This window comes from Protomyctophum parallelum (genome assembly GCF_964188405.1).
Source record: "Protomyctophum parallelum genome assembly, chromosome: 8".
NCBI classification, from domain to species: domain Eukaryota; kingdom Metazoa; phylum Chordata; class Actinopteri; order Myctophiformes; family Myctophidae; genus Protomyctophum; species Protomyctophum parallelum.
Genome location: NC_139703.1, coordinates 41,723,824 through 41,735,472, shown reverse-complemented (window position 1 = coordinate 41,735,472; position 11,649 = coordinate 41,723,824). Strand labels below are relative to the sequence as shown.

Genomic DNA, 11,649 nt, shown 5'->3' with positions numbered 1-11,649 from the left:
CCTAACTTTTTGCTTTTCTACACATTTGTACAATAATCATGTGATGGATCGCTCATCAATCTTTCACTGATGTCTACAATGTCAAAACGGACCAAGTACTGAGCCCTGTGTGGCCCCTGTAAACACACACACACACACACACACACACACACACACACACACACACACACACACACACACACACACACACACTCACTCACTCACTCACTCACACACACACACACACACACACACACACACACACACACACACACACACACACACACACACACACACACACACACACACACACACACACACACACACACACACACACACACACACACACTCACTCACTCACTCACTCACTCACTCACTCACTCACTCACTCACTCACTCACTCACTCACACACACACACACACACACACACACACACACACACACACACACATGCGCGTGCACAAAAGGCACACACACACACACACACACACACACACACACACACACAGGCACACACACACATGCACGCACGGACACAGGAGGACACATTTTGCTACACTTTAAGGACAGTAGCCTTATTACCTGTCCGGTTACCTATAATCAGCTGAGCTTCCCTCAGTTACCAAACGGTTCCCACCCTCCACAACTGCACGTCTCCCTCCTTGCTTTTGAAAAGACTCGACAGGACTTCTGAATTCCAGAATTTGGCTGCGGAAGGAGAGGCGTTTCTATGATGGTACAGTTTTGTCCACGAAGACGATGTAGCCTGTTACTCAGTCTGGCCTTTGTTGTACTGCCCCTGTGCCTCTCAGCATCCATGGTAGCACTGAGAGTCTGCAGCTGTCAAATGCAGAACATACTGTGTTAAAAAAAACATGGCACTATCCCTTTTAATGACTGCTTTTTCTTTCTTATGGTGCAAATAGGACACCGTAACGTAATTCAATTTGTAATGGATTTTTGATAGGCAGGGGTTTAGTGAAACACTTTGTTAAGAAGAGTAGGCTATGTTTAAAAAAAAAAGGATCATGAAGGATCGTGATGCAATTGCAAATGAAAGAAACAATACCACCAACAAGTAAGTGTATAGAGCATAGTGGTATTGGGTTTACATTAAGCCTGAGTTGTACTTGGTTGCATGCCGTGTCGCACACTGAATATAGAAGTTCTACAAGCTCACAACACGTTGTGAGCTTGTAGATTAGGTATTTTTGGTATGCGTCACAGGCGCTAAACTAAGCATAAAACACCCTTTAGACTATTTTTGTCATCCACATGTAATATCCCCAACGTGATTTAATTTTATTACGTGTTAGTCAGCCAAAGCACAAAGTGCTACACATGTCCCAACATAGCATCTTAATATCATGATTACACGGGTAGCTATCCATGTCGTCTTACATCAATTCAACATTAGGTAAAGCTAGTGGAAAGTGTGTCATTTGGGAAATGAAGAGCAGTGGAAAGCGAGTAATTCCCTGTGTTTGAAGAGCCACATTTAAATGTTGCTGGGCACCACATCCATGGAAAATGGATTTGACATGCTGAAATTCTGACACCATTTTTGTTTTATTATGATTTTATTATGCACTGTGACTCAATGCTCTTCGTGCGGGTCTGCACACACAGCCCTGTGGGTTCCCCCTCGTCTGCACTACTGCCTACTGTGCGTGCTGTATGCCTTGTTTCCTTGTCTTGTCCTCATGAGGGACCGTTACATCACTGTCCTCATTGTTATGTGTGTGTGCTGCAGGAGTAGTGAGGTATTGCATTGATCCCCTCTCCAGAAGACAGTGTTTGTTGAATACAGGTCTCTCTGCAGACCGACTGGGAGGCATTGGCTGGCCTGTGTGTGTGGTGCTTATGGCGCTATGTTCTGACCGTTATCCGTCAGCTTCCACTGACCGATGCATGACGTGGCAGTTGTCGTGTGTGTTTTTGTACTCTGATGCACTTGGCCTTGTTGCAGTCTCTGTCTGTACTGTAGCAGTGTCTTGTTTCGTTTCACCCAATATACCATTTGCTTTTTTAAATTTTGTTATGTTCTCCTCTCTTCGTTTCCACGTCACGGCAACTCCACTCATCCATCCATGTATCCACCGTCGTCATTTCTCAGGCATTTAGTAATTTGATGTTTGTTCTGTGTGTGTATGTCGCCAAGACACTTTCAACCTGCTCTAGTATGTATGGATGCATAAATATAAAAGCATTACATTTTTGATGAGCAGAAGCTTTATAAAGCGAACACAAGTTGTTGGTGGCATGATATGGCTGTGCATGTTCTGGTCTTTTTAACATCAGTGTTTCTCCTGTGTAGCTCACTCCAACCTTCAAGTTTCCGGATACCAAGCTGTGAGTTGAAGGGGAGCAGCCGATGTGAGTGCGTTTGTGTGTGAAAGTAGCAAGGGGGCAGACGAGTGGGAAGAGATAGAAAGAAAGGAGAGAAAATAAGAAGAGGTAAGCGCTGTGTGAAGTGCTCGGAGACAAACAGAACTACCTTTGCCAATTAGATCTCACGCTATATGTAGCACCCTTTTCTCCCTACACTGACCCGATATGAATCCCAACACACAAGAAGGTAACCCGCTTAGCATTGGCTAGGTAGGGCCTGTCTCTCACTCCTGTCTTGAGAAAGGTCAGTCAGAAAGGTCAGGTCTATTTAATGCCCTCCTTGTGACTGTCTGATCTTGTCAATGTAGGTACTGTAATGCATAGAGACACATTAGAGCATTATAGAGAGCATTTATATTGATTCAGGTCTATTGGAGATATTGTTACTGTGAGAAAATATTAAGGGTATACAGAAATGTAATTAAAATGTAGAGAAAAAAACTGTACCAGCATACAATGCTTTGCCCATGTTTGTGGACAGAGTATGGTTTGTCAATGATAATGTGATACTGTTTAAAATTTCAAAGCAATATATAAATGAAATTTAATAATATATGGGAAAAAAGAAGAATCATTTTCAAGTATCATTTGCTTACTTTTGGTTGAATATATTAGAGTAATTGATCAAAACATACAACACAACATGAATCACAAGACCATTAATATACAGTATACTATATATTTGGTTAATATTCAAAAGTGTGGCACTTTTTAATGATAAGTGCTTATGCTTAGGTTATACATGCTCATTCTTAAACAAATCTCACGTCATGATATAAGATTACAAAAATAAAGACAATAAAGGAAGAAAAATATAACATCAATTCTCACTCTAATTACGGTATTTACAGTATTATTTTTACAGGGAATTTTCACAATGTCTTTGGTACGTTGCTTTTTCCTGAGGACAATGACTCCCGGTGTGGTTGTGAACTGAAACTGACCAAATAATCTCCCAGCCTGTGAAGCTTTGTGTTTGTCATCATGTGACATAATGCAGTGATTCTCAACCTGTGGGCCTCCAAATAATTGGCAAAACACACTTTAACGATAAAAAATAAATAATAATAATAAGTATGGTATTTTATGATGCTCTTAGTTACTTCGATCCTATCTATTGAGTGATCATTAAAATAAACGTGCCCTGAAAATGCATGGCATGGCCGCAGAGGTTTCAAAGTGGGCTCTGAGCCTCTGATACAGAAACAGTTGAGAACCATTGACGTAATGTCACTTTCACATTTGGTGCAGGGTCTTGCTGCAAGCAGGAATGAATGCCAGTAACCAGCACTGATAGAGGTTTAACCTTGATAGTAGGGTGCAACTAATCAAGTTGAGCGAATTATATATATATATATATATATATATATAAAAATAATTTAAAAAATTTAACATTTTATAAATGAATGTATTAGGTGAAAACTTTTAACAGACCCACAAGCTCACAACGTGGAGTGATGCGACGTGTTGTGAGTTTGTAGATCATCTATTTTAACTAGCCATAATCGATGGCTGCAGCCCTACTTGATAGTCAAAGCAAATTGGACAAATGGACACGGCCATCATTGCAAATGTTTTTCGGCCTTTAGGTTATTACAAAATAATGCAGCATCAACAAGGTTAAAGTTCTGCAAGTGCTGATGTTTTTACCCACTAAAGGCAATGCACCTGCAGGGTTTTTGTTGACACACTGAGTGTGCGAAACATTAGGATTAGGAACAAACTATCTCTGGGAAAGAGTCTGAAGCCAAATGATTTGTCATACAACAGTGTCACATGCCAAAGATTGCAGATGTACAAGCTCACAACACATCGCGGAGGTGACACATTGTGAACTTGTAGATCTGCTATTTTTTGGCATGTGACCATAGTACAACAGAGCATAAATTAAGCATAACCCTATTGACCAGAGAGGGGATTTTAATCCACTTCATTCATGAAGCAGAGATATTCTATACAAATTTGTATTTGGATTATAAATGGGCGTAACACAATCAGCAGGATGTTCCTAATGTTTTGCACACTCAGTGAGTAACATTGTCAATTCTGTCTCTAAGAAAAACAGTAAATGTGCCGACCTCATCCATGATTTCATTTTGAGGTTTTTCTGGTAAGCATTCCATTCCTGTCTGTACGCAAATTACAAAATGACAATTACAACCACAGAGGGAAAAGAAAAAGAAACACAGATGGACTGAACACAAATCTGCAAAATAGAAAACAGCACACAAATTCGATACATTTCTGAAAATCCAATTTCCTTTGCTAAGTAATGCCTTCGAATGAAGAACCAGTACATTTTACTTTTTCTGAATGGTGAGTGCAAGAACTCATCATAAAGCTCCAGGCTTCTGCTTTGCATTTGTTTACATTCATAATTAAACACAGCAGAATTTGTGCACTTGTACTAGGTCTTATGTAACATTTGCATTCCTACATTATTTGAATTGCAACTGTAAGTGTGTGTGCAGTAAAAGCTACAACTACTACTTGTTGTCTTTTTAAGGATGTCTTTTGTGGAGTTTGTCTTTGAGTATGGCATCCCAATATTGAGATTAATGCTCAAGCATTGTATTTACATGCTAGTTAGTTAACATAATTTGAATCTGAATTTGATATCTAATTTAAAGTTTTTTTTTTTTCCACAATACGATTTTCACCATTACTGATGTTATGATTGATAGCAAAAAAAGAAACCCACTTTTTTCTGGTGTATACGTTCAGGTTACAAATGATAATACATTCTCATACTGGCCATAATATTTAAAATCATACAGTATATATAAAACAAAGATCTTGGAAATGCTTTAAATGCCAGTTTATGAAGGTGACCGTGATCTATGAGCTGAGCCTAGCGCGAGTCATCCCCTGCCTCCGCCTCTCCCGCTGGGAACAGAATTTTCCTGAGGATGGGGGCATAGAAGGGGCCGAAGACTGAGCGGTTGAAATGGACCAGTTGCCCGAAAGCCGCCCCCAGCTGGGCGAGCTCAGCGCTCAGCAGCCGCAGGCAGGCAGGCGGTCCTGGAGTCCTTTGAGTGGGTCCGCCCCGCAGCATGGCCTGGAGGTAGCCCTGTACTCTCTCTCCTGCGGTGTGGAGTCAAACAAGCACTCAGCAGAGTCAGCACACATTACAACTAGGACCAACGCTACAGTATGTAGGCCAGGCATATTTAGAGCACGGTTTCCCAAACAGTGGATTGAGTAATTTTCGTTTCCTACATCTGTTTTCTAAAGAATTTCACTAGTTTGGGTCGCGGGGAGACATCAAATTTCTCTTTTGGGTCTCCTGTGCCCATATTATTATATGGGTCTTTGACCACGGGCCAACATCTGACAATATTTTGAGCCAGCGACTCCCATAAGATTTCTGTATTTATTAAAAGAAAATCAAAATTGCTCCAAATCTGACTTTTTCAAGATAAAAGAAAAGCAGATGTACACACTTGCATTGCGACCTGTTTCAGCTTGTAGATGTGGTTAAACCATTTATTTTTTACTACATTAACTAATTTAGCTCTGGATCCCATGGAACCCCGTCAAGGATCGCTGGGGGTCCCCGGACCCCACTTTGAGAACCATTGATATAAAGAACACATTGTACTTTCGAGAGTTAAATATCACTTGTCATATTCACACAGCTATAAATTGTTAGGATTATTACAGAATGCCATACTGTCAGTGTACATGAAGGAGTTATGTGTTTGGCATTCCCACTCTTCAGTTGAGAACTGACCTATAAGTGAGCGAACAGGATTATTTGGCTTCCACAGGTCTGCTATTTGACCCCTCAGTAAATCCTGGTGGTCCTGAGGCAGGTCAGCTCCTTCATGGGCGGTCAGTGCCTCCTTCACCTGTGCCAGTACTTGCTCTGAGAGTCCCAGCAGTGCACCCTTCAGGTCAAAGTCCCTGTAGTGCCAGAGAGAGCCATTGCTTGATCATGCATCTTTGGCTTGTAAATATTATTATCTGTACAGTGTCCTGTCTTAATAGAAATAAATTATTAAAAAATAAAAAATGCCCTGCTTGTCACTATTTTCCTGTAAGGGGTTAGGGGTTAGGTTTCAAATGTCATGGGCACACAAATCGGTCAAGAATCAATCAAGATTATTAGTCTGTCTTTCATATGGAGGTCCCCAGACACCACTTCGATAATCACTGGCCTATAACCGTACCTAGGTCTTAAATCACAAGCTGTTGTTCCGCATTATCACCAAATCATGATGTAGCTTCTCCCGAACTGGAAGGAATGAGGTTAGCTGAATCCACTCACACAAGTTACGATAGGTAACTTGTCTTAATGGATCCTGTCCCTTTCAGTGCTTTCCATTCCCATACATTACCTGTCCCCAGTGACAGCCAGTGCACACATCACAATATTCTCTTCTTACCTGCTGTGACAGCCCTCCAGCAGGGCAACGGTGGTCTGCTTGAGTTTACCTACAAACCCTTGCAGAGAAAAGAGAGCTCCACCGCAATGAGTGCTGGTCAGCAGTAGCACTGCCGCCTCCAGAACCAGCCTATTGAGGGTCTGCCCCAGGGTGTCCAAGCGTGCGCGATCCATCAGCAAGGTCTGTGATGGGACCATAAATGATAGATAAACAACTTATAACAACAATGTTTATAAATGTGACTATAATGCATTATAGGCCCAACCTTAAAGTAAAGTGTTACCTAGTAGTTGTAATGTGCTGTTCCACTGAGTTTATAAGTTGAAAGAGAGCCAAAAATACACGCACATGCAAAACTAGTTTGGGGGCTGGACCAAAAACAGTAAAAGTATAAGAATAAAAAGAGTCCACACATCAATTGATACTCCCACAATCATGTATGTTTACTAGCTGTAACGTTTCAAGCCGACCAGGCTCTTCTTCAGACCACTGAGTTTATAAAGCATATGGCCAGCACTTGTGAATTATATTATCATTAGTTATAATACTTCATAAACCTTGTTATAAAGTTGTTAAGCCTAATTATACAATTTATAACAAATGTTATAAATGTATAAATCTAGTTATAACGCATTATAGACCCAACCTTAATATAAAGTCTTACCAAAATGGGTTCTGTACTGTTTCTGCATATATAATTATATGTGCTTTTGAAATACTGACATTGAACATAGTTATTATTACACTGGGTTTGAGGCAGCCATTACAACTATCCATGTGACGTGACTCGTCTCTCTGGATAAAATACCACTCTGCCAGATATTTACACCACCGCTCCTGAATGGCCTGTACCTGTGAATGAAAGTCTTGCCCACAACTAACCTCAGGATACTTGTGGTCCTGTGGATCCCAGAGGAGAAGGTGCAGATAGGCCCGTGTGAGGACTGCAGTGGGGCTGACTGGACCAGGCTGGCTGGGGACATTGGTGGGGTCTTCGTCTGGACCCAATTCAAATGGAGATCTGGCAACCGATACCTCTTCTTGTGCTGCCATCTGCAGCCAAGCAGTGGTATTATCCAGAGAGCCTGCAGAGACACAAAGTCAATCTGTAGACTAAAGAAGAATTTGTCTTACTGTAATAACATTGGCAGAGAACATAATAAACACTCAGTATTCACCCACAGCATTAAATCAGTCAACAGATGAGAGGATGGAATCTTAAAGCCACATAGCCTTTTCTTTAAAGTGTATATCTATGGTGCAGGAGGTGCATCAGCATAACATCGGAATCCCTCACCTGGCTGCTTGTCCAGAATCTGCTGGAATTTGGCTCTCTCATACTGAACAGCCTGCTGGAGGAGATGAGGCCTCAGGCTCTGGACTGTGAAGTTTACCATATCCGTCTTCATCAGCCCCAGGACACTGAATATTTCCCTGAGTGAAAGGTGACAAAAAAGGCCACTTTTATACACGTCTTGTTATCACTGATTAGCCCTATATGAATTAACTATGCTCACATTTACATTGTATACATTTTATCAAGCTCTATGTCAAAACAATCCCATCACCCATGCCAGGTGTGAAGTGACAAGTGGGTCTTCCAGTATAGCAGATGTGAAAACTACAGTTGAAAATGACAAATGATAGTGATAATAGGTAATTAAGCTGAAACGGCTGTTAAATTCCACTACAGCTGGGCATGCTGATTGAAGAGTTGTCCTTTTCCACAAGGGAACACGTTATTGGTATGACAGTAAATCCTCAAAAACTCCCCCTTGATTTCCTCTCTGACCAAAACCCCAGAGCATTTCAGGGTTCTTATGGCCCTCAACAGGTTAGGTCTCAGAAAATGTGTCTCACCTGAAGAGCTCCACAGGGTCAGCTCTGAGCTGAGTGAGCTCCCTTAATGCCCTGATCTCCGGGTCCCTGACTGGAGCACACAAGGAACCCATGGTGTTGACGATGTATGCCGCCAGTCTGGGGAGTTCCAATGCACCGTGATCAGCTTCCTGACGGATCAGTTCGAGGTCCAGAACCTCATCCAACTGAGACCTCAGTCTCACATGGCCCGGTAAGAGCAGAGCCTGCAGTGCCTAATGTAAATCATGAGACCACGTTCAATGTTAATGGAATTATAGAACTGAGCAAAACGGCATAGAAAGAACATTACTGTCCACACAAACTAACTTAATCATTATACAATTAAGAAGGACACGAATACAGGGTCAACATTTCGTTTCCACATTGTTTTTGTGGTTCTTGTGGATGTGCTGATGTGTTTACACAACCACCTTGACTGTACCGGCTACAGTACTACCATGTTAAATAGTAATACTCACAGTCTTGACCTCCTGGAGCAGAATGATGGCATGGCTGTAGTCTATAGGAATGCTGGATAGCTGCTCTCTAAGACAGTCCCAAAATGCACGGTGCACTATCTCTGTGATTTTTCCTTCCAAGCTATATAAGGAGGGAGCATTGGTTTAGGAAGAAGGAAAAACGGCAAACACCACCATTTACATTAATTGTACTTTTTCAATTGAAAAGAAGGTTAAACACGTGTGGTTTGTGGTTTATCTTGCCTGTCTTTCGGAGGGTTGTTAGGTTTGAAGTGGAAGTCCCTGTTCACCACTATCTCGTGCGCAAGACTCAGGTTGGAAACACAGTTCTCCAGTTGTATCCTATCTGATAAAGAGGCACTTTGAGGTGGGCTTCCTACAGAGACAGAAATATAAAAAGGATTTTGAGCTTCTTGAGGCCTATGAGCAAGTTGAGCACTATCACACACACACACCCACCTACACACACACACTAGCCTATACACACACACGACATAGTATCGTAAGTTTACCACAATTTTTGTATTTTTCCAGTTTTTCATGTGTCTATGAGGTGACAGTACTTCATTAGACAGACACCATGGAGTCCTTTTTATGTGCAATGATGTATTCCCTTTGTATTTAGGGTTTCTTCCTGGAGGCTGAACCCTTGACAGTCAAACATGCCAATGAAAAAAAAATATATAGTGACATCACACTATCAGCCCCTCCCCCTTTATCATACAACTACAGATGTGGGTGTTCAGGTGGATCACATGACCACCCACCAGGCATACTTAAGGAACTGCATGGTGGGGGTCAACCCATACAAACGACATTTTAACAAATACTGTACACAGATTATTCCTCCTTATATAACAATAAGACCTGATGATCATGTTTTAGGGTGGAAAAAACCTTGTGCACTCCATCTTTAAGTAGACCTGTCGTTTTTCATGGTTTTCGACGATTAAAAACTGATGAAAATCATAAGAAACAATTGACATGTTAATGTTAATATGTCATTATAACATAGTTATATGGCCTACCATATGTAAGGTCCATTTATTAGCCTACCTGTTGGAGAGTCAAGTTTCTCCAGATGTGGCACGTCAGTGTGCGTGTCTTCGTCTGTGTTATTTGGCATTGCTGCAAGAGGAGACTTTAATTGGAAGATAAAAAAAATACCTGGCAGTATAACGCATAAAACAAATAATTTATCATTTATAAGAATATTGGAAATAAAATTGTAATTTCTAGATCACAGTCACACTTAGGTTACAATACATACCTGCTGTTGTTTCAAGTAATGGTCATGCGAATGTAGGACTACCGTATATTGCAAAGTAGCCCCAGCACCACGTAATAGTAGGCTACGCTTAGCTATTAATGTCAGATATATAGCGCACTCAGCAGCACTGAGCAAAAAACAGCTGCTTGTACAGTAACCACACCACACACCGTGTCTTGCAACTTCTATCGATATTAACGTCAGCGCTGAAGTTTAAAAGAGGACCAAACCATTACACGTTCGTGAAGGGGCGGACGTTTAAAATCAGACGTTTAAAACTACTCCAGTAGTTACAACTAACTCGCTCTATTTAATCACACCCACACCTATTTCTAAATGTGACGAAGCGGATCATCGGATGTGAATCTGAATGTGTATGCAGTTTTTTTAACTGTACGAGAAGTAGGCTTATTTCAGTGCCATGTGGTACAGTCCATGATACTCAAATCAAAACATAACAGAGGGCGTCACCAACAAACAGTCACTACTGTACTAGCCTAGTGCATGCCATGCGTGTTACGTACAGTTCAGTGTGTGAATGATCTGTCCACTGGTTCTCTGATCCGTTTCTATTTTGATCTAAAGCAACCGTTACTTTCATTAGACTAGAACATATAAGTATATATTAAAAAGAAGCTAGAACGTTTGTTCAGGAGATGGGACAAAGACTACCTTTTATTTGCAACTCTGTTGAACTCGACTCGTAATTTCGTAAACGTTTAATAATATTGCTTACAAAGAAAAGCGTGGTTGGTTGTTGTCAATGTCAGTCACGCCACGGTCGGGCATCTTCTATTGGGGTCCAGTGTTGCAGGATAATAGGAACACTGAACGGTCTGTCGACAGTACACAACGGGAAGCTTCCTTGTTCCTCTGCCGACCAGAAGGGACCGAGAGTCCGAGACCAGTCATAATAATATTTTCATTTGTGAAAGCTGCCTGTAACTGTAAATACTGGAATAGCTAACCTACTAGGTGGAAAGCCTGGTGAGGTTTTACTAATAAGTAGATGTTAGAATTATAGTCACCCTCCAGGCTCCATATGCGCACACACAGGAAACGGACCAAATCGTGAATCGGGTTATTTTTTATCACTGAAAAAATGTTGTGTAACAAGTCATTTCTTTGATAAATAGGCCTACAGTCATTTGACAGCGCAGTCTCATAAAAACGAAAAACTCATTACAGCCACAAAACTTTTTTTCTCAATAAAAAAAACTTTCCTTGAGTCATATTTACATAATTGCATAATTAAAAATAAACACCATTAATAGCATTAAA

General features: G+C 41.1%; 1 protein-coding gene across 2 annotated transcripts; it reads right to left on the bottom strand.

Moving 5' to 3' along the window:
- Window positions 1-392: 392 nt before the first annotated feature.
- LOC310863256 (T-complex protein 11-like protein 1) lies at window positions 393-10,535 on the bottom strand. Of its 2 annotated transcripts, none has more exons than XM_083771464.1 (10): window positions 10,369-10,535; window positions 10,155-10,226; window positions 9,342-9,474; window positions 9,099-9,219; window positions 8,620-8,852; window positions 8,057-8,193; window positions 7,642-7,844; window positions 6,760-6,941; window positions 6,105-6,277; window positions 393-5,455 (listed from the first exon to the last, which is right to left on the bottom strand). In XM_083771464.1, the coding sequence occupies exons 2-10, from the start codon at window positions 10,222-10,224 to the stop codon at window positions 5,223-5,225; spliced, it is 1,485 nt and encodes a 494-aa protein (XP_083627590.1). In that variant the 5' UTR covers window positions 10,225-10,226; window positions 10,369-10,535; the 3' UTR covers window positions 393-5,222. The 2 variants fall into 2 exon arrangements, with proteins under 2 accessions (XP_083627590.1, XP_083627589.1); XM_083771463.1 differs by having other exon boundaries at window positions 394-5,455; window positions 10,155-10,239.
- Window positions 10,536-11,649: the final 1,114 nt, after the last annotated feature.

What these genes read in the sequence shown, in the direction of transcription:
- LOC310863256 (XM_083771464.1), bottom strand. Translation starts at nt 10,224, where the DNA reads ATGCCAAATAACACAGACGAAGACACGCACACTGACGTGCCACATCTG. An exon ending in TGCTCCAGGAGGTCAAGACT is followed by an intron (nt 8,853 to 9,098) that starts GTGAGTATTACT and finishes GATTTACATTAG; the next exon opens with GCACTGCAGGCTCTGCTCTT. An exon ending in TCCTGTTCGCTCACTTATAG is followed by an intron (nt 5,456 to 6,104) that starts GTCAGTTCTCAA and finishes TCCACACCGCAG; the next exon opens with GAGAGAGAGTACAGGGCTAC.